Genomic DNA, 24,987 nt, shown 5'->3' with positions numbered 1-24,987 from the left:
TTATAACATTATTAAAATTTTATAATTTTAATCTCTCTAATTTTATCTTACTTTTTATTTTATAAATATAATTTAGATTATTCATTTTATAATTAAATTAATTTTTTTAAATTTTTTATGAGTTTACATTCTAAGAATGTATTGAAACTCCTCAATTTTGAATTTAAAAAAAAATAATTTTTCACAGAATTTCCCACGGATTTATCCGTGGGTAATTTCCCACGGATTTTCCCACGGATTTGTCCGTGGGTAATTTCCCACGGATTTATCCGTGGGAAATTACCCACGGATTAGTCCGTGGGAAATTACCCACGGATAAATCCGTGGGAAATTCCGTGAAAAATTATTTTTTTTAAATTCAAAATTTTATTAAATAATTATCCTATTTAAAGATATTAAATCAATCATAATTATGTAAATCAAAACAAATTCATTCATACAAAATAAAATATCATACATAACAAATAAAGTTTAGGAGTTCAAATTTAAAAATAACATATAGTACGATCAGTAGTAGAATTATAACATAATGTCTAATAATCAGAATATCTATATTGTTGCTATCTAATAATCAAATATTGAGGAATTTCAATACATTCTTAGAATGTAAACTCATAAAAAATTTAAAAAATTTAATTTAATTATAAAATGAATAATCCAAATTATATTTATAAAATAAAAAGTAAGATAAAATTAGAGAGATTAAAATTATAAAATTTTATTAATGTTATAAAATATTTAAAATGAAAAGAATTAATAAATAATAGAAATAAAAATTATTAAAATTAAAATATAGAAATTCAAAAATTTAAGACAAAAAGACAAAAATACACTTAAAAAATAATTCAAATTAAAATATAGAAATTCAAATATTTTAAGTGAAAGACAAAAATATACTTAAAAAATTATTAAAATTAAACTATTTAAATATATAATCATATTATTACAAATAAAATTAGACAAAATCAGTTACAAGATGACGTATATTACCCTTTATCTATTACTATAGATAATCAAACAACTATATATTTAACTGTTTTTCTTCTATTCATTTTCTCTGTCTTTATCTCTACTTTCTATATATAGATTCATTGAAGTTTTAAATACTCATATTTATACTCGTTACTTTGTATTTTACTGATTTACTTAAATATAAAATTCAGAAATCAATAAAATGTAAATTTAAGAAATTACTACAACTTAAAGAGATTTTTAAATCAATCAGTTATTAGGAACAAAAATAATTATTTAGTGTAATTATTTTAACTTTAATGTTTTAAGTTTTAAATAAAGAAGATTTAATCTAGAAAAAATTTCATTAACCCCTACTTGAAGTTTTTCTCAATAACGTCATACATATATCTCTTCTCAAATTTTTAAGTGAGTATTAATTTTCTTATTTATTTATTTAAGAGGCACATACAACTACTTATATAAGATAATACTGTTTATATACTATTAAGAGAAAATAATTTATTAATACAAATATCAATAATTAAATGAGATTTGATCTCTTATTTCATTATTTCAACTTTTTTGAAATTTATTTTAAATATCATGCACACTGTGATTTAAAAAAATATATTAAATTTAAGTAATAATTTTAAAAATGAATTGAAAAAAATCTTATTTTCAAAATTGAAGATCAATGAAAGTTTTCATCAAAATGACATAGTATTGGATGTAATTTAGAAATAAATGATAGATACATATATATGATTTGCAGAACATAATTTAACTTTTTCCCCCTTATTTAATTAATAACGTTATTTTCAAAGAGATGAGTGATTTTTAAAAATTAAAGAAAAGATGTGTGTTATTCTTAAATTTGAACATCATGTGTTGGTATTTTTCAAGATAAGTAACAAAAAACACATTTACGCTAATTAGTTTATAATTTATAATAACCTAAACATATAACTATATATAGGTAATATAAGTCATACCTCACACACTTTGATTTATATTTATCTTATTTATATTTTGAAAACACCCATATAATAATGAAAACATTATATAGTGCATTTTTGTGTGTATTGATGCGATTAGGATTGGTTGCATTTGAAAAATAATTGGCTTAAATTTTATTTAATAATTCCAGACGTGGGAAACTCCGCCAGAAATTTCAGATGGATTTTAATCCGTGGGAAACTTCGTCAAAAATTTTAGACGGATTTAAATCCGTGGGAAATTCCGTCAAAAATTTCAGACGGATATAAATCCGTGGGAAATTCCGTCGGAAATTTCCCACGGATTTAAATCCGTCGGAAATTCCGTCGGAAATTCCTTCATGTAAAAATCCGTGGGAAATTCCGTCGGAAATTTCCCACGGATCTAAATCCGTGGGAAATTTCCGACGGATTTTGGTCCGTGGGAAATAATCCGTGGGAAATTTGACTTTTTCTTGTAGTGTAATGAAGCAGACCTAGCGGCGCTACGCGCCGAGAACGAGCGCATCCGCGCCCAGCTCCCTCGGCATCGCCCCGGCCAGCCACCGCACGATAGCGGTGATCATGAGGAGGAGGCGCATTCAGCCCCCCCCCATTCCCAAGCAACCACCCGGGCACCACATTCGCATCCCGCCACGCACCTGTCTCATGCATCAACACACAGATCAGGGCAGGGCACCAGCAAGGCCCCCACTCACGTCTCCGAGGGCCAAGAGCCTTTCCACCGTCATCCCTTTGTGAACGGCATCATGGAGACTTCTTTACCCCGCGGGTGGAAGCCCCTCCACCTCGACCGCTACGACGGCACTACGGATCCCGATGAGCACGTCGACGCGTACACGACTCAGGTAAACCTTTACACTAACAGTGACGCTATACTGTGCAGGGTCTTCCCGACCTCGCTTAAAGGACCCGCGCTCCATTGCTACACCCAACTGCCGGCAGGGTCCATTGATAGTTTCGCCACCTTGGTGCGGCGGTTCACGGCACAGTACGCCACCAGCCGACCTCACCACACAACCTCGGCCGCCTTGGCCAACCTCAGACAGAATGACGACGAGCTCCTACGGGCCTTTATGGAGCGCTTCTCTAACATATCAGTCCGGATCCGAGATCTAAACCCGGAAGTCGCCCTACACGCCATGCTCATGGCACTGAAACCCGGATCGTTCGTCGACAGCCTATGTCGCGACGCCCCTCCCGATATGGACGAACTGCACACCCGCGCCGCCGGTTACATTCAAATAGAGGAGCACGCGGCCTTCCGCGACCAGGTTCGCGGTAAGGGCTTCGCAAAACCAGAACAGGGCCACAAAGACAAGGTTAAAGTCAACAAGGACAGCCAATTCAAGAAGACAGCCAGGACAAACAGAGTTGGGAGGTACGACTTCTACACCCCTCTGAACGCCCCAAGAGTCCACATTTTGGAGGAAGCCAGTAACAGCAACCTGCTAGACCTCCCCCCACCCGGCCACACACCAAACAGTGCTAACAAGTCCAAACACTGTGGTATCACAGAAACTATGGCCATACCACAGACGAGTGCCGCACACTCCGGGACCGCATCGAGGAACTCATCCAGGCAGGACACCTCGGCCACTACATTCAGCGACAGCCAGGCTCCCGAGGTGGCTCCGGAGGCCGGGGACGCGGGAGAGGCCGCGCATCAGGAACTCGGGGGGACCTACCCACAGGACCTCAGCAAAACGCCAATGGCGCAGTACAGGCTGAAATAAGCCAGGAGACCGAACCAGCCCCCCTGCGAGGAATAATCAACACAATTGCAGGCAGCTTCGCCGGAGGAGGTGCCAGCAGCTCAGCCCGAAAAAGACACCTCCACAGTATCAACTGCGCCCATTCCACTGCCTCGATCCCTTATAAGAGCTCACCACCAATCTCTTTCTCCGATGAGGACTACGCAGGGATCAGCCCCAATCAAGATGACCCCATGGTCATCAGGGTAGAAATCGCAAACTGGGAAGTCCAAAAGACACTCATCGATCAGGGGAGCTCGGCAGACGTCCTGTATTGGCCAAATTTCCTCAAGCTCGACATCCCCCACTCTCTCATCCGGCCGCACACAGAGCCCCTAGTTGGCTTCGCCGGTGAACGGGTCCACACCCGCGGATACGTGGACCTGCTCACAACCTTTGGCACACCCCCAGACGCCAGAAGAATCATGGTCCGATACCTCCTCGTGGAGGCCAACACCTCCTATAACATTATAATAGGGAGGCCGACTTTAAATCATCTCGGCGCGGTGGTGTCCACCCCGCACCTCACCATGAAGTTCCCAGGAAAGGACGGAAAAATTATCTCCGTCAGAGCAAACCAGAAGACAGCTCGGCAATGCTACGCCGAAAGCCTGAGGATCTCCGCGTCCGGCAAGGAGGGCAAGAAGAGTCCCCCCACTACATGCCCCTAAACTCTAATTTCACATTTGTAAAAGCGAAACCGCGCACTCTTTTCCCGCCTCCGTCCTAAACGGAGAGGGTTTTTAATGAGGTACGGCAGGATTATCTAATAATATTCTCCTTTTCGCTCACTCATGGCATTTCCTTAAATGTTACCGCATCAATTACTGTAAACACGAAAATAGAACCCCCGTAATCCAATCGCGCGCGTAAAACCCGAGGTTGAGCACAAACCCCGGTATCCTTGATAAAAGGTCGAGTTCGAACCTTAAAAATGCAAACCCGGGGTCGAGCACGAACCTCGGTATCCTTGATAAAAGGTCGAGTTCGAACCTTAAAAATGCAAACCCGAGGTCGAGCACGAACCCCGGTATCCTTGATAAAGGTCGAGTTCGAACCTTAAAAATACAAACCCGAGGTCGAGCACGAACCCCGGTATCCTTGATAAAAGGTCGAGTTCGAACCTTAAAAATGCAAACCCGGGGTCGAGCACGAACCCCGGTATCCTTGATAAAAGGTCGAGTTCGAACCTTAAAAATGCAAAAACCCGAGGTCGAGCACGAACCCCGGTATCCTTGATAAAGGTCGAGTTCGAACCTTAAAAATACAAACCCGAGGTCGAGCACGAACCCCGGTATCCTTGATAAAAGGTCGAGTTCGAACCTTAAAAATACAAACCTGAGGTCGAGCACGAACCCCGGTATCCTTGATAAAAGGTCGAGTTCGAACCTTAAAAATACAAACCCGAGGTCGAGCACGAACCCCGGTATCCTTGATAAAAGGTCGAGTTCGAACCTTAAAAATGCAAACCCGGGGTCGAGCACGAACCCCGATATCCTTGATAAAAGGTCGAGTTCGAACCTTAAAAATGCAAACCCGAGGTCGAGCACGAACCCCGGTATCCTTGATAAAGGTCGAGTTAGAACCTTAAAAATACAAACCCGAGGTCGAGCACGAACCCCGGTATCCTTGATAAAAGGTCGAGTTCGAACCTTAAAAATACAAACCCGAGGTCGAGCACGAACCCCGACGCTTTCTTCAAAGGTCGAGTCCGAACCTTAATGGAACCCGCTCACAATTTACGAAGTCAAGTGCAAACCTCGACGCTCTTGTCAAAAGCCAAGGTCGAACCCTAGTAACTCATTCGGAGGTCGAGTCCCGACCACATACCTGAAAACGAGTCCGATCTATGACAAAACATGCATGACCCTAAACTTAAGGGCGGACGTGGACCACTTATCCAACCTACTACACTCCGACTTGAGGTCGGCGCAATACCTCGGCGCTAATAAATCAAGGTCATCAAGCCTCTACAGAGACATTCACCCAAACAGAAGTTCGAAGTCACGCCCGAACCTCGTTCAGCATACAAGGTCGAGTATGAGCCTCGATGCTCCCCCTTAAAGGTCGAGTCCGAACCTAGCCAAGTCGCCTAACTCAAAATCCGAGGTCGAATACAAATCTCAACACACACACAAATTCTCACACACAAATTCTCCCTTAAAGGTCGATACCAAACCACTAACCTGAGGTCAACTTTGAACCCTGGCAAAGCACATCCCACTCTCGATACCGGGGTCGAATTTGAACCCCGGCACGACCAACTTAGGATTGAATTCTGACCATGACTCCAGCCTGCGGTCATCTATAACACAACAATTACAAAGTCACAATTTGAGATCGAATACGAATCTTAACACATTCATCTACGGCCGAGTCCGAACTTCCGCAAAAAACCCTACTGAGCAAGCAACTAAGGCCGACCTCGAATCTCGACGTCACTAGCGCAAGATAAGGGGTGTCACCCGATACAAAAGCCGAACATGCGCTTCAAACAGCGCGAACAGCCAAAATTAAACCCAAAACGAACAAAATAGAGCAACACGCATACATATATACAAGCAAAGTTCACAAGATTCAGTACATCAATTCACCCCAAAGGGAAAGGAAACCAAAATTACAAAGAAAACCTAAGCGGAGGCATTTTCACTGGAACTGTCGTTAACATCGTTTAACATCGTCCTCCAAAACAATCCTCCCACGACGGACCACCTTCTCCACATGCATCGAGGAGAAGTCGAACCCGGGAGCAAGAAGTCGTGCCTGACGGACAGCCTTCTGAAAGCCCCTCTTATGCTCTGCCACGACAGAGCGCTCCATCTCGACAAGGCGTCCTTCCACGGCCGCTTTCCCCGCTGCCAGCTCCACGAGCTCTACTCTCAGCGCAGCAATCTCATCCTCTCGACCACCCAGAATGGCCTCGCTGCGGAGACGCTCCTCACCCGCCGCTGCCAATTCCCCCTTTAGAGAGGCCACAACATCCTCTAAGACCCGCACCTGGTCACGGGAGGACGTCACCTCGTCCTCCAAAGAACGAGCCCGCGCCCGAGAAAACGCGGCGAGCCCCTGCAGCTCCCCCACTCGAGAAGCATAAGCCTCATTGGACCGCAATGCAATCTCAAGAGATTTCTGCACCCGCGCAAGGTCGCTACGCGCGGTCCGGAGCTCAGCCTCCCGCCGCTTCGCCTCATCAAGAGCCGCGGTGAGAGCCTTGTTATCCTCCCTCAGGATCTTGTTCGCCTCCTTCCATGGCTGAAGTCGGCCCTTCACCTTAGCCAGCTCCTGCTCTTGCTTGGCCAGCTCCTGCTCCCGCTTAGCCAGCTCCTGCTGCTGCTTGGCCAGGTCTTCCCGCTGTTGGCCCCACTTGGGTTTCCAGTGACTCATTATGCCTATCACCCTCTGCAGCATGACCTAGGCAGCATCAAAACTGTCATCGGGACCGACCCTGTCAATCAATCCCTGGTCATCGGAGCTCAACGAACCCTGAGGAAAGAACCTCTCCGCGGTCACCCCCGCGCTCCATAATGAATCCATACCGGCGGACGCGCTCACGTGATCCAGCCGCATCGTATCTATCCCCTTCCCAAAGCGATGGGACAGATATTGGGTCCGGGAAGGCCCCTGCGATGAGCCCGCCTGCAAACACCAGTCCCGCATCACAAATAGATAAGGAGACATGCGAGAAAGCCACAAAAACAAAAACAAAACAAAAAATCAGACTCACCCCAGCAGCCTAGGCGGCCAGCCCGGAAGCCTGCACCTCAGGCTCGGCGACTTTTCCCGCCTGCACCTCAGGCTCGGCGGCTTTTCCCGCCTGCACCTCAGGCTCAGCAGCTTTCCCCGCCTGTAGCTCAGGCCCAGAGGCATTTCCTGCCTACAAAAAATCACCCAGATCAAACAAGCCAGGCAACATAGAAAAAAGCCAGAGTGAAAAGTCCGAAAAGACAATACTTACCACCTTGGCAACTCGGACAGTCTGCTCGAAAACGCAGACCTCCACCTCAGCAACGCCAACCCCGCCCTGCAAAGGGATCCATAACGCCTCCAGAAACAAAGACGGGGAATTAACACGGAAAACGCGTGCATATGATAAGCTACTCACCTTGGCGTCCGGTGCAGTAAGCCCGACACCCTACACCACCTCCGCCGCAGCCACGGGCGAGGCCTCCTTGGCCGGAGGGCTGTCGGTGAGATCCACAGCGTCCACAACCCGGGAGGTCGCCTCCTCGACATCGTGAGAAGCAGAGGTCCCCCCGACCTCCTCCTTCCCCCTCTTCCTCTTCTGGTGGGTCTTTAGGGAGACAACATCCTCCTCCGGAGGCTCGGGAACCTCGAGCTCGGAAACATTGTAGCGGTGTTTAAGCTGACGCCACAAGTTTCTGCCCATAATGCCTGCAGAAAAGAAACAGAAACACATCAATAACCGGCAACTACACAAGTCCTAAAAACCTACCAGAGCACATAATACTCACTCTCTAGGCCCCTCTCCCTGAAAGGCGAATTCGCAAGCGACAAGACGAGCTTGCAATCCAACGGACGAGGGAGCGCGGCAAGATTCTTGATAGCCACCTTCAGATCCCCCAAACCGTGAAACCGGGACGGCTTGGGACACCAATAGAATGGAAACCTCGGCAAACCGCCGAAGTAGAACACCTCGTCTTCCAAAGGGTCAACACCCACAAGGGCGACCCGGAAAAACTCCTGCTTGAAATTTTTGTACGATTGGGAGTAGGGAGTAAACAAGCCCTCATCCCTACTCCCGCTCAGGGACAAAATGCCATAAGGCGGAACGCCTATCTTCAACTGATAAAAATGAAGAAAGACGCGAAGAGACACCTCTATACCTAGAACTGTACACAGGACCTGAAAAGCCCTCAAAAAACCCCAACTATTGGGATGCAACTGGCAAGGAGCCGCGTTAATGAAATTCAAAAAATCGCACTCAAACTAGGTAAAAGGAAGACAGACACCCAAATCCCTAAAAAAGCATTGATATACATAGAAATGAGGGGGATCAGTAGACCTCCCCATATACACGCCCTCATCAGCCTAACAGGGCTCAAGCCGAATCATGTGGGAAATGGAGGAATCGCAAACCCTATGCGCCCTCCGAAATGCATTCACTTCGAGGAAAGAGCGAAAAATGCTCTGAGCCTCGGCCACCTCGCGTTTGACCCAGTCGTAACCAGGAACGCCCGGCTCTGGACCCCTAGGGGGCGGCGAACCTTTCTTCTCAACAGTGACCCTTCCGGCGGCCACCACCTTGCCACGCGCCTTGCCCCTGGCAGACGCAGAGGATCCGACACCACTTCCACCGGCCATGAAAAAAGAGAAGAAGCAAATAAAAAGGAAGTACCTGGTACTCCTCCTCAGAAAACAACCCTACCAAAGAAGGGACTACCAGAAACGACGACGGCGACGGAAGCGCAAAAGAGAAAGGAGGTAAAGGGAACCAAGAAAAGCTCTCGTACTCGAGAAGTCAGAAGAAAGACAGGAAAGAGGCGCGAGAAGAGAAAAAGGCTAAAACTCTCCCCGAAATTCAAAACCGACGCGACACGTGTCAGTTGAAAGGCACACCCAACGACACACTTATTACAAAACCATCATTGTAAAGTCGTCACTGCCCCCAATACGTCAATCAAACGTCTCCAGAGCATAAACAGTCGCGACACGTGGCGAACCTCCAGCTAGCGTACGCGCAAAGCCACCTCTCCTCTCACGAGCCCGACCTTAACTCCTCGGCCTACGGCCTTCGGAGCTCGGGGGGCTAGTGTACTGACCGCATTTCGCACCCGGGCTCTCAGCCCGGGTTGGCATTATAAGGGTCATCCCGGACACGCGTTGAACAACGTCAGCCCGAAATCTGGACAGACCACGCCGAGCCCGGAGATCTCGTCCCGGGCCAAAACCGTTCTCCAATTATGCCATATTATGTCACAACGTGATCATATCATATTAGAGGATATCGTATCATATCATATCTTATCTCAGGCCCAAGACAACCCTAACTCACACAAAGGTATGTGCATTACATATATACGAGACTCATACTCATACAAACCCTAACTTTAGCATCGGAGTCTCTTTTGCAGGTACCTCCCCCATCTCGGAGCACCAATACACCCAGCGAAGGAGGCTCATCAATCTTACCCCGCGGATCAGCTCTACAGCAGATTTCCGGTAAGAACAATTTCTATTTTAGATTAGATAAATGATACTATAAATTTATATATTTCTATATTTCGTTAAGTTTTTTTCACAACTTAGAATTTCTAACTCCGTGCTTCAAAAAAAAAAAAAAGAATTTCTAACTCCGCACTGTCGCTGTCTGGAATATTGTTAGTTATCGCTATCACAAATCATTATTGTTTGAGTACTTTGTTTCGATCGAGGAACTCGCCAACTGCCTATGCCGTCTTATGTCTCTCCAAACTTCACGTTCCCAAAAGCTTTTATTTTAATAAGGGAGTGATGCTTTGAATCATGAAATTACTCTATTTTTTTCAATAGTTTGGGTCTACTATCTTTTGTACTTATGAGAATACCTTATGAACCCATTAATCATTGGAGTGAAAGTATAATAGATTGCTTATAAATTATTTAAATATAATATGGTAACGAAGAATTTAATAAAGTGATACAAAATACATGTATACTCATTATAAATGCTCTAAGAGACAAATTAAATTAAGGACTATTTGAAAATTAAAGGATATTTGAAAATAATTAAATAAAACTATATATTTTATATGTATATAAATTATATTTTCATCAATTATATTTATATGTATATAAATTATGTTATTCTACCGAAGGTGTTGAAAAACTATCCATGATCCTGACCTTGGCTTTGCTGTCTAGGATTATAGACACTGATCTAGGCATGTACTTCCCTGTTTAGACATAATTGAAGTAAAGCTCAAATTAAAAAATCACATGATGCATACTGCATAGTAGTTAAGAATTATGCCATAGCATAACAGGGCTGCATCATAACTGTACCTTCTAGTGTTTCTACATATAATTCCCTCATTAAATCTGTTCTTGCATCCTAATCTTACTTTAAGTGTGGCTGCTCCTTTTAATACTGCAGTTGCCAACAGTTTTTGGTCAACAAAGGACATAAAGCATGGTGCATGGACGCCAAACAAATTCAGAATTATGAAAAAAACATGTTTTCCCTCAATTGCGTGTTTTCCCTTTTTTAAAACTTAACTCATATATCTGACATAGTGGTGTATAATTGTCCGATTCTATCACGTATCAAAGAGAGGCTACAAAAGGGCCTGTTGGCATATTACATTTGAAGATTGTGATTAAAAATGGAACTACGACTGACTTAATGACCCTTATATATATTATTACTAATTCTTTAACTTCATGCATATGATTGGGACTGCGTTTATTCCTTTCCTCCCCACACTACTGCTGATCAATTATGAATAAAGCTAGCATAGGGATAGCTATTAAATTATTTTAAAATACAAAATATATCACGTATTAATTGTTATAGTTTGATTTAAAACTTTTTTTAATTTTAAAATAGAAGACACATCACATATTAATTTCAGTTTTTTTTTTTAATTTGATTTTAAAAATCAAAATATATTATGGACATCCTTGTTATTATTGTTTGCAATCAGGAGCGGATTTAGAGAGTGGGGGCAGATGCCTCACTAATATTTCACATTTTTTTTAATTATATATATATATATATGTATATATATATATATATAATATTTTAATTGTTCATTTTATATATTTAATATATTGTATATTAATATTTTATTTACTTTTTATTTTAGTAAAAAAAATCTCATTTTTTTGTCAAAATTATCTTTAAATTTTGTTATTAATGTAATGTATTTTTAATAAAAAAAAAATTCTTTTCTTTATAATAATTAAAGATAACATGATTTATTTTATTAAAAATAAATATTTTGAGTTTTTTATTTTTGTTTTTGAGTTCTTTTAAATTTATGTTATAATTGTTAGTGTATTTATTTAATTTTTTATTTTAGTTAGAAAAAATTATCGAATTAATCATTGTAAATAAATAGTAAATAGAATAATTATCATATAACATATAATTAAAAAATTTAAAAAAATATTGTTCATCACAACATCTATTCTTCATTTTTGTTATTGAATATATATACTATTAATAGATGAGATATTCATCTTTTGAATACACAAATTTTAAACTAATTTATCTTTATAACTACCTTTAAATTAATTTTTCTATTATTTATTTATTTATTTTTTCTCTTATTTTTACTTGATCATGATATTTATTAGTATTTAAATTTCTTGCACTTTAAATAACAATTTATTAGTATTTTTTTTTCTTTTAATTAGAGGCTCTTTACATATTTTTATGACAGTATTTCGTTAATATTTATATCTGTCTAGAGATGAAATACAAAGAAAAAACACTAAATAGTGAAATAATATATATAAAGGTAATGTGATTAAAAAAATAATATAAATCTTATTTTAAAATAAATTATAAGTCATATTTATAAAAATTTTTAATGTGATATGACCTTTCTTATAATCTTTAAGTCTTCTTGGAAAGTTATATCTCAAACATTTTGCTCTACTTTTTCATGTAATATTATTTTCATTCAAATATATATCATTTATTTGTTTGAATTTAATTCATTCTTATTCCATTTTAAAGAGTAACACAAAAATTTGTAAAGACACTCTAATTTCACACGGTAAATAAGGGCTACTCATCTTTATGATCAATATGAAGTGTTTTAATATCTTTCAACTCCCAAATTAAAGGTTTTCCAATAATTTTTCTTGAAATAAATCTCAATGACAACTTCGTAATTCATCAAAAAAAATTTTGTTTATTTTCTCCATTACGGTTTTGGAAACCTATTATGATGGACTCTAGGCCTTAAAAAAAGAAAGTAAGTGATCGTTTTCCTAAATTAAAATGATCAAACCTTTATAATCATCACTCCTATCAGTACTAGGTTATAAAGTTATATCTTAACTTATGAAGACAATAAATGGGGAAAGATCGGTCTTTAAGTGTTGTTGTAGTTATCTTCTTGAATTATATTTAGTTTTCTTTCTTTTTGTAGTGTTTTAATGTCTTTAAGTTTTTATCTTGTATTTAATGGCTAGGCTAATCATCCAGTTCATGGTATTCAAAACACACTATAAAGAAGATTTGGAGCTGAAAAAACAATTAAAGTTCGTCAACAAGCCTCCAGTCAAGATTTTTAAATTAAAATCATAAAAAAAATAACATTGTTTTTGGCCAAGATTTTGTGCAGTTGTTTATACAACTATTTTCCAACCGAATCCTCTTGTTCATGTCTTTGTCAGAATCGAGTGAAAGGAGAATTGGGCAAATGGTGCCGCTTCGAATTTTCGTTTCATATTGAGCAATCTTTTTCTTAACTCCGGTGATCCTAATCCGAAAAGAAAAGAGAGGTATAGTACTAAGATATGAGATGGAGGAGACAGAAATGAGTGGGGAAAAAAATTAATAAGAGAAAAAAAATACTTTTATTTTATTTTTTGTTTAAATTATTATAATAATCCTTATTCAAGTTAATTAAATAAGAAGAGTGAGTAATTTTTTGTAATATATTCTAACTAAAAAATTTGGTAAAAATAAATGAGAGTATGTTAGTAATTCCTATATACTAAATATAAATTAAAATTATTAATTACACTAATTGTACACACATGACACAACACAACTTGATTTACTATTTGCTTCAATTTTGAGTATCGACGGACTTGAGTTTTATTTATTGTAAAAATAACAAAATGTTGGTTTTCCAATTAAAGACTTCAAATTTAACTTTATCTCAAAACCATACCTGACATACTAGCAAATGAAGTTGCATTGAGGGAAACAAACAAGATTTTGGAAGTTTATGTAAAATCAAACACGCCACCCAAAGAATAATTCCCAATTTTGGTAGTATTACATGTTCACTCAATTATAGTACTCGTCGTTTATTGATTGTGGTCCTAATAAATTCACAAAACAATGTAATGTATTATCGGAGACTTAGACTTGGTAAGTTGGTGTATTCAAACAATGAGGGGTAAAAAAAGACATTTCAAAAGTCAATGTAATCAATGATGTTTGCAGTTGCCAGTTTCCTAACAATTCATTTAATTTACTAATTTGTAAATATGTGATTCTTCTTGGGATTGTGTTCATGTTGATGCTATTTTTTTTTTCTTGAATGTTATGATTTTGCAGAAACGAGTGAGTTTTAGCCTAATGAAAAATGAAGAAATTCATATAGAAGCAGGTCCACAATAGTTATAGTGAATAAGGGTATTCTTTGGTTGTAATTGTAATTATTTAATTAAGTAGAAGCAAGTCGTGATCAAGCCAAAAACGTAAAGTTGCCAGAGCAGTAGCACCCTCATATATAGTTTTCTTTTACCATCAATTATTATGAGGAAGTTTTGTAATTTTACATTCAATATCATTTACCTTGAAAATTAAAAGTTATATTTCTACTCAAGTAAGAAAGTATTCTTCTCCATCAACATTCATTAGAATCTTTTATTCCTAAATGTATTTTTATTTTCTTTCAACATACCCTGACATGTCACTTTTTCATGATTGTTAAAAGGAGATATTCTTTTCTCTCTAAGGATTGTGTTCCTAATTTTATCTTGTACAGCAATTTCTTTTTATAAGATTCCTATATTTATATTTGTAGTATGTCAATTTTACTTGTGTTGATTCTTTATTCGTGGTCAACTACTTGCACACAATCAAGAATAGTAAGTAATTGTTACATCATACCTTCCCACTTTAAAGTTAGACACCATTCATCATCCCATGAAGAAAAAAATAATAGAAATATGACAAAGAATAAAAAAGGAAGAAGTGTATGTGGCAAAACAAAATCAAAAGAGATTAAAAGAGTAAAAATATGAGATAATAAGGAGGAAGAAGAAGCAAAAAATGCATTTTGTGGAAGAGTGTGTTTGGATAAACATTTACAAAATTAATTTTGATTTAGATGCAGGGTAAGCACTCAAACTTCACGTAAATAATATCTTTAAAAATATTATTTAAAAATTAAAAGTGGTACATTTCAAAATTCTAAAGATTCAAATGATAAAAAAAATTAAATACTAAAAATAAATTTTTAAAAATTTTAAAAGACTAAAATGTAAAAGCATATTGTAGCCAAAAGTTTTGTGCCATTCAATGAAATTTTGGATTGCCCAACTGAGTTGGGCAGTGAGCTTTGGGTGATATGGTTCGAGGGGCAGGTGGAGAAGGCAAATTGGGCCAGGCTTTGCGTGGGTCATTTAATGGATTGTATGGTGGAAGGATTTTGGGCCCATTAAAACACTTAGGCAGATGATAAACACACCTCCACTCTCGTATAAACATACCCCCTTTTTAAAAAAATATATATAAAATGTCTAAATTACTCTTAAAAAAAATAAAATTCCTAAACTTACACCTCCCTTCCCCGTACCCCCGTTCCCCGCACCCCTCTTCCCCGCACCCCACACCCCCCTTCCCCACACCCCCTTCTACTTGTGATTTGTGACTGTTATTTTGGCAGTTTCTGGCGGTTAAAAACCGCCACAAATTGCATTACCCGCGTTTAACCGCCGGATCTACGATCCACACAAATATAATGTCAAACAAAAAGTACTGTTTAGCAACACAGATCAAAAGGAAAAGTGTACTTGCCTCCTCTACAACCAGCACCTCTTAAGCCATATCCAAGTTCTGGAGGAATCTTCAGTGTACGTTTCCCTCCTATGTTAGGAAAAAGTAAACAATTTTACCTGGGCATGTCATAAAAAATGAATTCCACTGATAAAAAAAGTACCTGCAAGCATGGGGGGAACTCCATCACCTCCTAAAATGCTTTCATCCCAACCTTTAATGACCTATTTGGTTCATGGATAACTTTTAATTCCTGAACATGAGAACTCTATAATATGACTTACTTATGACAGGTAGCGCTCATTAAATAAACATGGAAATTTACTCTATGGTTTTCATTAACAATTCTTAAGAAGCAATCCCAAATGGGGATCCACCCAAATGGAAATTTACTCTATGGTTTTCATTTACAAAATGTCCACCCCAAATGGTTTTTGGCGATCGTAGATCCGGTGGTTAAACGCGGGTAATGCAATTTGTGGCGGTTTTTAACTGTCAGAAACTGCCAAAATAACCGCCACAAATCACAAGTGGAAGGGGGTGTGGGGTGTGGGGGTGCGGGGAACGGGGGGTACGGGGAAGGGAGATGTAAGTTTAGGAATTTTATTTTTTTTAAGGGTAATTTAGACATTTTATATATTTTTTTTTAAAAAGGGGGTGTGTTTATACGAAAGTGGAGGTGTGTTTATCATCTGCCAAACACTTATCCAGAACGAAAGTATTTAAAGAAAACTTGTTGGACCAGAAAAAAGTTGCTTTTGCTTGTAAAGTTGCTATAGTTTTGATAGTGTTACGACGTTAAATGACATTTGTTATAGGCCTATTTAAAAAAAATTACGAATTATAATTTTGAGTAATTATAAAGAAAAACTATATATAAACTTGTTTAATAATAATGCAAGATTGTATGCATATTTAAATCTTAAAAATATTTATCTTAGCAGTAAAAAATTATAAGACATTTGTACATCATTTTAGATTGAAATTTTTAAATTTTTTGTCCGATGATAAAATCTATTCTTACTATATAATTTTGAGTATTTATTTTGGAAAGTGAGAGTATTACTTTTTTTTCTTTTTTAATTCTCGATTAATTAATTATATTCTCTTTTTTTCTTTCGTTACATATTGTTCTTTATAAGTTATGAGAGTGAAATAATTTTGTTAATTTTATATTTTTCTAAAATTGTCATTTTTACGAGTATGTCATTATCTTCAAATCTAAATTTAAACTAAATAATATTTAATTTATAAAAATTAATAATAAATTTAAAATTTATATTAAATTATGTTCATTGTTATTATTATTATTATGAGTATGCTATCATGTCTAAAATTAAATTAAATTTATTTAAATTCTAAAAAAAATGTTGTCTTTAAATATGATTATTGCAATAATTATGCTATTCGATTTAAATTTATATCAAATTAAATATTATTTTATATTAATTTGTTTTATTGAAGTATAACAAAATGATTTTAGTTTATATAATTAAATAGTTATATATAAAAAGATTTACTTCATACATTTATAGAAATTAAGATGCTCATACTTATCAATTGCCTCTAGTCTACAACTTCAAAGAATAAAATTCTTAAAATAAAAAATAATTGGTGGTCACCCTTCACCTATTTAACATTAGTGATAGAAAGAGTTATGGAAGAATGAAATATATAAATATAATATGTGATATAATATTAAAAAAAAAAAAAAAGATATTTCAATCAAGCCATTAAAGTGGAAAATGATAGATATATGATTCCTCTTCTTGAAATATTCCAATTAAAACAGTGGAAAGGGTCAGAGGGGGGGACCATCTGAATTTTCTGATAGGGCAAGAAGACACTCGAAATAGAAAAAAGGGAATTGGTTATATTTTAATTTTTTTTCTTCATGCAAAAGTATCATCTAAAGCTATTTTGATTAATTTATTAACAAATATCACAAAGTATTTCTTGACTTTTTTTATATTTTAAATATAAAAAAAATATCCATAAAAATGAAATTTCCAGAACGACATGGAAATCTACAACCACCAGATCAAAGGTACAAGGAACACATAATAGATTGTAAATGTTTAATCGTAAAACAACAAAAATAAATAAATAAATAAATCCGTAATCCTAATACTTCAATATAAAGTTACTCGATAGAAAGACTTTCAGAAAGTCAAATGTGCAGAGTATTTCAGTGTTCACAGTTCACACAATAAAATTATGCAGTATTAATAATAAAAAGTATCAGAATAAAGGGAATCTTATTTCTAACATTTTATTCTCTGTAAGTTCTAAAAACCTGAAAACAAAATTTTAGTAAAAAAGAAGAAGAATAAGAGCAAAAGGAAATAGCATCAGATGTTTCATGATAAAGTTTATGAACTGTGTCTAACCCCGCAAAGCCACACACGAGTACCCAAAAAAAAACCAAAGATTGCTAAGTTTATTACTATATATTACAATAGCAAACTCTGCAAAACCTGAGAAATTAGTAGCTAACTAGGAATCTATTTGGATACAAAGTTTAACATCATTTTTTAGAATTTTTTTTATATAGAAAAATACTGTTTATTTTTAATAAAAGTTCTATGGCGTGTCTTTTTGTATTCGTCCATTTTACTTCTCAATGTTAAAGGTTTTTTAATATTTTTCTTGAAATAAATCTCAGTAGCAACTTCACGGTTGTAATTCACCAATTAAGTTTTTTCCTCCTTTCCCATTATGATCTTGGATACTCACTAGATTTGATATCGTTTAATCAATTATTTATGTTGATAAATTGAGTGATATAATATGTAATTAATTATATAATTATATAATTAAAGGCTGATAATAATAGTAGATATAAAGTATAATAATATTAAAAATTAGTAAAAAATAATATTATATATGAATTTGTTACTTTTTGGTTAAAAAAATATTTTTATATTAGATAATTCATTCTTATGAATAAACTCAAGTACATTTTATATATAAATGACATATATATTTAATTCTTTATCGATTTTTTTTAGTAATAATGTCTACCATAAAAGTTTAAAAAGTTGTCTAGTACATACAATATTTTTACTTTATTTATAATCTTAAATAATGAATTATGATTTTTATGTTTGATGATTATATAATTTTTTTAAAAAAATTTATTTTTTTGAAAATCATTTTTATTCTTTTTTTCTAAAAAACCATTCTCATGATATGAGAATCAAGTTTTTTTGAGTTAAGAAAAAAAAATTAATAGATATAAAATACCACAATATTTTTTTAAAACAGAAAATCTCTCCCTTTCTTCTTTTTTCTTAGAGTTAATCACCTATACACTGCTAGTGTAAAAATTTTTTAAATTGACAACCAATTATATCTTTTAATTGTGTCATGTTATTATAAATACATTTACTTTTAACAGTGACATGACACAATTAAAAGATATAATTGGTTGTTAGTGTAAAAAAATTTTACACTAGCAGTATATAGGTAATTAACTCTTCTTATCCCTCTTCCTCTCCCCCACTCTCGCTTTCTTTCTCTCTCTTTTCCCTTCTATTTCTCTCTCTCTCACTCTCTCTTTCCCTCTTATATCTCAATTTCTCTTCTATTTTATTATTTCTTCATCTTCTCTATTTTTCTTAAATTAAAATGATGATACTCATAGAATCAGCGTTAATGATGATATTCTTCTAAATGATTAATGAAGTAGCATTAGTCTTTATTTATTGTAGTTATCTTTTAGTATCCTAACGTTTCCTAATAATAGGTATTATTCTCTATACTCCTTTATTTAGAAACATATCTACCACAAATGACAACTGGCACAAATCAGGAGCTTTGAATAACAATAAAGGAGAGCGTGCATTAATTGATCTGTGTCATATCTTCTTATAATTCGTTCTTTTACGTCTCTACATTAAAATCATGAAAATCAAAATGTTATCCAAAGCATCTGCCATAAATAACACAAATAAGGGCATAAAAATAAGTAGTATGAAAAGGTACATCCAATCATTTCATGAGAATCTTGAAAAATATCAATATATTGTATTAATTTTTTTTATCTTGTATTTAATGGCTAGGCTAATCATCTAGTTCATGGTATTCAAAACACACCATAAAGAAGATTTGGAGCTGAAAAAAATAATTAAAGTTCGCCAACAAGCCTCCAATCAACATTTTTAAATTAAAATTATAAAAAAAATAACATTGTTTTTGGCCAAGATTTTGTGCAGTTGTTTATACAACTATTTTCCAACCGAGTCCTCTTGTTCATGTCTTTGTCAGAATCGAGTGAAAGGAGAATTGGGCAAATGGTGCCGCTTCGAATTTTTGTTTCATATTGAGCAATCTTTTTGCTTAACTCCGGTGATCCCATCCGAAAAGAAAAGAGGAGTACAGTACTAAGATATGAGATGGAAGAGACTGAAATGAGTTGGGAAAAAAATTAATAGGAGAGAAAAAATACTTTTATTTTATTTTTTGTTTAAATTATTATAATAATCCTTATTCAAATTAATTAAATAAGAAGAGTGAGTAATTTTTTGTAATATATTTTAACTAAAAAATTTGGTAAAAATAAATGAGAGTATTTTAATAAGGGAGTGATCTTTTGAATCATAAAATTACTCTATTTTCTTTAATAGTTTGGGTCTACTATCTTTTGTACTTTTGTACTTATATATGAGAATACCTTATAAACCCATTAATCATTGGAGTGAAAGTACGTATAATAGATTGCTTATAAATTATTTAAATATAATATGATAACGAAGAATTTAATAAAGTGATACAAGACAAATTAAATTGACTATTTGAAAATTAAAAGATATCTGAAAATAATTAAATAAAACTTTATATTTTTATAAAACAAACAGCAGAAGTATTTTTCTATAAATTATTATTCTGTTTTTACGTACGGTACTGCATGATAATGTTGCATTTATGAGAATCTTTTGGATAATGTTGCATTTATGATAATCTTTTGTTGCAAAAATGAAGCCATCTCTGAATGCAAGATGAACTTATTTTTACCAAGTAAGAAAAGATAGGAAACTTCTGGGAAGTACATACACCTCTTGTTGCTGAAGGCCAGTCCATTTAATAGACCATACGTCTTATTTGTTATTTTTAACAATTAGTTCATTTTTATGAAAAAAAAAATAACAAATTATTTTTTATTTAATCACTCTAGACTTTTAAGAATATATATATATATATAGGTTAGTTATACTAGAAACATGGTTAGCATCTTTCTCCAAATTATACATGAAACATTATTCTAATATAATTAAAATGTAACGCTCAATTTATATAATATTAAATATATTTCTTATATGTTATTATCACAATTATATCATTAATAATATTTTTCATAAAGACTAAAAAGATTTTGTAAACTTATTTACGTTAGTTCATATTCACATTACATATTATTTTAAAAATAATTACAATAATTTACTATTTTACACATTATTCATTTCTTTTACTTCTATTACAATAGTTATACTGATTGGAAATAAATTTACAATTGGACTAGTATGGTTGGCGAATAAAGAAATTATTATAATAGGTCTATTAATAATAGTGGGTTTTTCTTTGTCGAAAAAAAAAAAGATGAAGATAATCATATGCCTTGAAATGTAATAGAGTTGGAAACAACATCTACATCCCAATTCCCTCCAGAGAAGACAACAGTAATAACAACTATAAAAGAACCTAGAATCGTAGGTAGATCTATCTATTTTGTAATATATTTAATTTTAAAAAACAAAGAAAAATGCGGAGTGAGAACAAATATCTAACAAATACAAATAATTTAATAGAATGTACAGAATTATTTATAATTAATATTATATATATATATATATATATATATATATATATGAGGAATGCTAATATACTCCCACGATCCCACCTATTTTTTAGTGGGAGTATGTTAGCAACCTACACCAAAATTTTAGGACAAAAAAATTACTTATTTATTTTGATTTGGTTAATTCGTATAAAGGATATTATAGTAATTAAATTTAATTTTAAATGAAAATAAAATATTTTCTCTCTCTTAATAATTTCATTCTTCAATTCATTTATTTTTTCTAATTAATTAATTTTTATTTGTTCAGAGAGAAAGAGGGAAGACATCATGAGAGATGAGAGAGAAATAAGTTAAAAAATGAATTTAATAAGAGAGAGATAAATATGTTAGAGAAAGAATTTAATAGGAAAAAGAAATGAGTAGGAGAAGGAATTTAATAGGAGAGAGAAATGACTTAGAGTGTGAAGTTAATAAGAGAGAGAAAATATTTTATTTTCATTTAAAATTAAATTAAATTACTGTAATATCCTTTATACAAATTAACCAAATCAAAAGAAATGAGTGGTTTTTTTGTCCTAACATTTTGGTGTAGGTTGCTAACATATGTGACACCCTTACTACCCCAATATATATATTGCAATAAATCTTTTCAATTTACAGTAAAAGGGTTCACATGAGAAACTTCGAACAACCACATTGATAGAAATATCAAACATAAAACACAAGAGTTTTTACAAATTGTTTTCAAAATAATATTACAATACCAAATTTACATAAATATTACGTCTTAAAAAAAATCCTCTGCCCCGATGTCACTATATCAAAGCATTTCCCAAAATAAAATTGTTGGCAACATATATGCCACTTGCAGCTGGATCCTCTCCACCTAAAAATATCCACAATTTATACGGTGAGAAAAGAAGATATCTATATACAAAGTACATCCAAACACACCATATTAAAATCTCATCATATTTCTTTATTTAATAAAATATTTACGAGCATGTACCATAATTTATCAATTCATCACAACTCATTTAGATTTTATAATTAACAATATCATTTTTACCTTTCCTCATTCACATTAATATAACAATTATTTCAACATCTATAATTCATGTCAATTTCTCAATTAACACTATGTCAAGACCTCGCCACATCTGACACAAGTGATACAGGTTAATTGCCTCACTCAACCCACACCAAACCAGGGTCATGCCCTCCCTGTAGCATCACTTACCCAGGGGCCATGCCATCCCTAATCATTTGGTGTGAGGAAACACAATCACATACAATCAATACAATCTCTTGCAATTAACCCTATGCCAGGGCTGCCATAAGCGACATAAGTGGTGGTGTTAACTGTCTTACTCATCCCACACCATGCTAGGGTCATGCCCTCCCTGTAGCACCACTTACTCAGGGGCCGTGCCATCCCCAGTCATCGATGTGAGGCACCACAATCAAAATCAAAATCACATTCTTAACAGATAAGCTCAACAAAATAGGGTTTACATACACCTCAAGCAATTCACATCAATATCATTCATTCTTAACAAGTAATATAGCAATAACTTTCATATTAATCAATAGAATAATTAATATAAATAGTAAAACCCCTGATTATTCCAAAATCTAGCTCATCGCATTTTCTTTACAATTCATTCTCCTTCCCAGATCATCGTTCCTACACTTAGGCATATTTATAAACCTCAAAACAGATAATTTTAATAGAACCAATAATTCTCCAAATTAAATAACTATAAAATTAATCATGATCTTAAAGAATTTCTTCCCCTACCCAATTCCCTCATGTACTCTACATATAAATAATCCTCTTTTCCCCCGTACCTGGATAATAGGAACTCGGGCAGAACCTCCTCCTCTCTTTCCTTAAAAAGTGACTGGAACTAGGGCAGAACCTCCACCTTTCTCCTTAAACAATACCCGGAACTAGGGCAGAACTTCCTCTATCTTCCTCCTCTTTTCTCTCCCTAGGCAGAACCTCCTCTACTGGCTTCCTCTTCTTCTCTCTCCTCTTTTCCTTCTCTCCTCTCTCTCTTTCTTCCTTTCTCTCTCTTCTTTCTCTCTCTAGGACCTTTTCTCCAATTTATGAATTTCCTTCAGCCCCTAGCCCCTATTTATAGACAACCTGGGGTACCCAGAACGGCCGTACTGAATTCGGAACGGCCCGTTCCGGAACCTTCGAATCTATGCAAATTTTTCAACTGGAACGACCGTACTAAAATCGGAACGGCCTGTTCCCCAAAAAGCAGAACGGCCCGTTCTAAAACCAGAACGGCCCGTTCTCAATCTCAGCAGAACGGCCCGTTCTCCCTCCGGAACGGCCCGTTCTCCTTCTAGAACGGCCCGTTCTCCTTCCGGAACGGCCCGTTCTCCTTGTTGGAACGGCCCGTTCTGAGCCCGTTCCCAACCTAAAATTTCAGTATCCTTTTGTTGCTTGGAACGACCCGTTCCAATTTTGGAACAGCCCGTTCCAAGTTACCTATTTACCCCCCAAACTTTAGTAAAATTGCGAAAATGCCATTAATATTTATAAAAATACCCTTAAAACTTACGAAAATACCCAATAATAATATTAAAATAATAGGGTGTTACAACATACTCCCACTAAAAAATAAGTGAGAGTACATTAGCATTCCCCATATATATATATATATATACATATTATATTTTCATGTTATAATAAAATTTAAATTATTTTAGTAGTGACTAGTCAGGATAAATGATCATAATCATAATATCAACCAACAAAAGGATATTTCACCTTAAATCTTTACTCATTTAAATCCCTAAGGTTAAACCTCCAACTACAAATTAAATCAAACTTTATTCTCTGTGGCTATAGAATAATATTTATCTTTATACTGCATGAAGAAATAACAATATAATGATCTTAGGATATTTTAACAAAACTATATTATAGTTAATATTAAGATAAAAATAATTAAGCTAAATAAGTTTGAGTATGTTTAATTTTTTAAAAATTTAATATGATATAGTTTATGTAAATGGAATGTATTAAAGAATATTGATCTAGTAAATGATAGTGATAAACATCATAAAATAATTAAATAACATAAACTAGCAACACCTTATTAATTATTTAGAATAAAAAGTATCATAGATTAAGCAAGTAGATGAGGTAAGGGACACCTCACTAAATAAATATACATAGATATAACATAAATAAACAAACATAATAGTATATAAAATTTTAAAAAGATAAAGATCTCCTCCCTCTTACCTTAGAATGTAGACTTAACAAGAGTTAACTACATCAAAATTTCAGTGTTCTCTTCCTACTCACTTCTCTCTCTTTCTCTCTCTCTTTCTCTCTTCTCTTCTTTCTCTCTCTCTCTTTTTTTTTTTTTTCCACTCTGTGAGCTTGTGCATGTGAAGCTATTTATAGAGTAAATGGCAATGATTACATGGTTAACTTTTAATGAGAATTTGGTTTCATTTGGTTAGTTTCCAATGCTCCATTTCTTCCTAGTTTCTTAGGAATATGGTTCATTAATTAAGGGATAAGAGGATAAGGTGATAAGGTGTACAACTGCAAATTTTTCATTTTTTTTAATAAAATAATAATTTTTTTTATTTTTTAAATTAAATTTTTTTTTACCCTTTCATAATGTTTATATATATATATATATATATATATATATATATATATCATAATATTATTTTTAAGAAAAACAAAGTTATAATAAAATTAAATACTAAATATTTCCATTTTAATTTGTTAGAAATAAAAGAAATTATAATATATCA

At 34.8% G+C, this 24,987-nt stretch overlaps 1 protein-coding gene across 1 annotated transcript; it reads left to right on the top strand.

Annotated features, from left to right (window-relative positions):
* The first annotated feature begins 2,698 nt into the window (after nt 1-2,698).
* Nucleotides 2,699-4,374, top strand: LOC109819191 (uncharacterized). The gene is made up of 2 exons (XM_083064115.1): nt 2,699-3,434; nt 3,488-4,374. Exons 1-2 carry the CDS (start codon nt 2,699-2,701, stop codon nt 4,372-4,374), a joined length of 1,623 nt encoding a protein of 540 aa, XP_082920241.1.
* The last annotated feature ends 20,613 nt before the right edge of the window (nt 4,375-24,987 follow it).

Source organism: Cajanus cajan, chromosome 9 (genome assembly GCF_000230855.2).
Source record: "Cajanus cajan strain Asha chromosome 9, NIPB_CcT2T_4, whole genome shotgun sequence".
NCBI lineage: Eukaryota > Viridiplantae > Streptophyta > Magnoliopsida > Fabales > Fabaceae > Cajanus > Cajanus cajan.
Note: the sequence above shows the minus strand (reverse complement) of the source record. Positions and strands in the feature narration are given on the sequence as shown.

Coding starts and splice junctions, on each gene's coding strand:
- LOC109819191 (XM_083064115.1), top strand. CDS start 2,699: ATGGAGACTTCTTTACCCCGCGGGTGGAAGCCCCTCCACCTCGACCGC. Junction 3,435..3,487: donor ACCCGGCCACACACCAAACA/GTGCTAACAAGT, acceptor GCCATACCACAG/ACGAGTGCCGCACACTCCGG.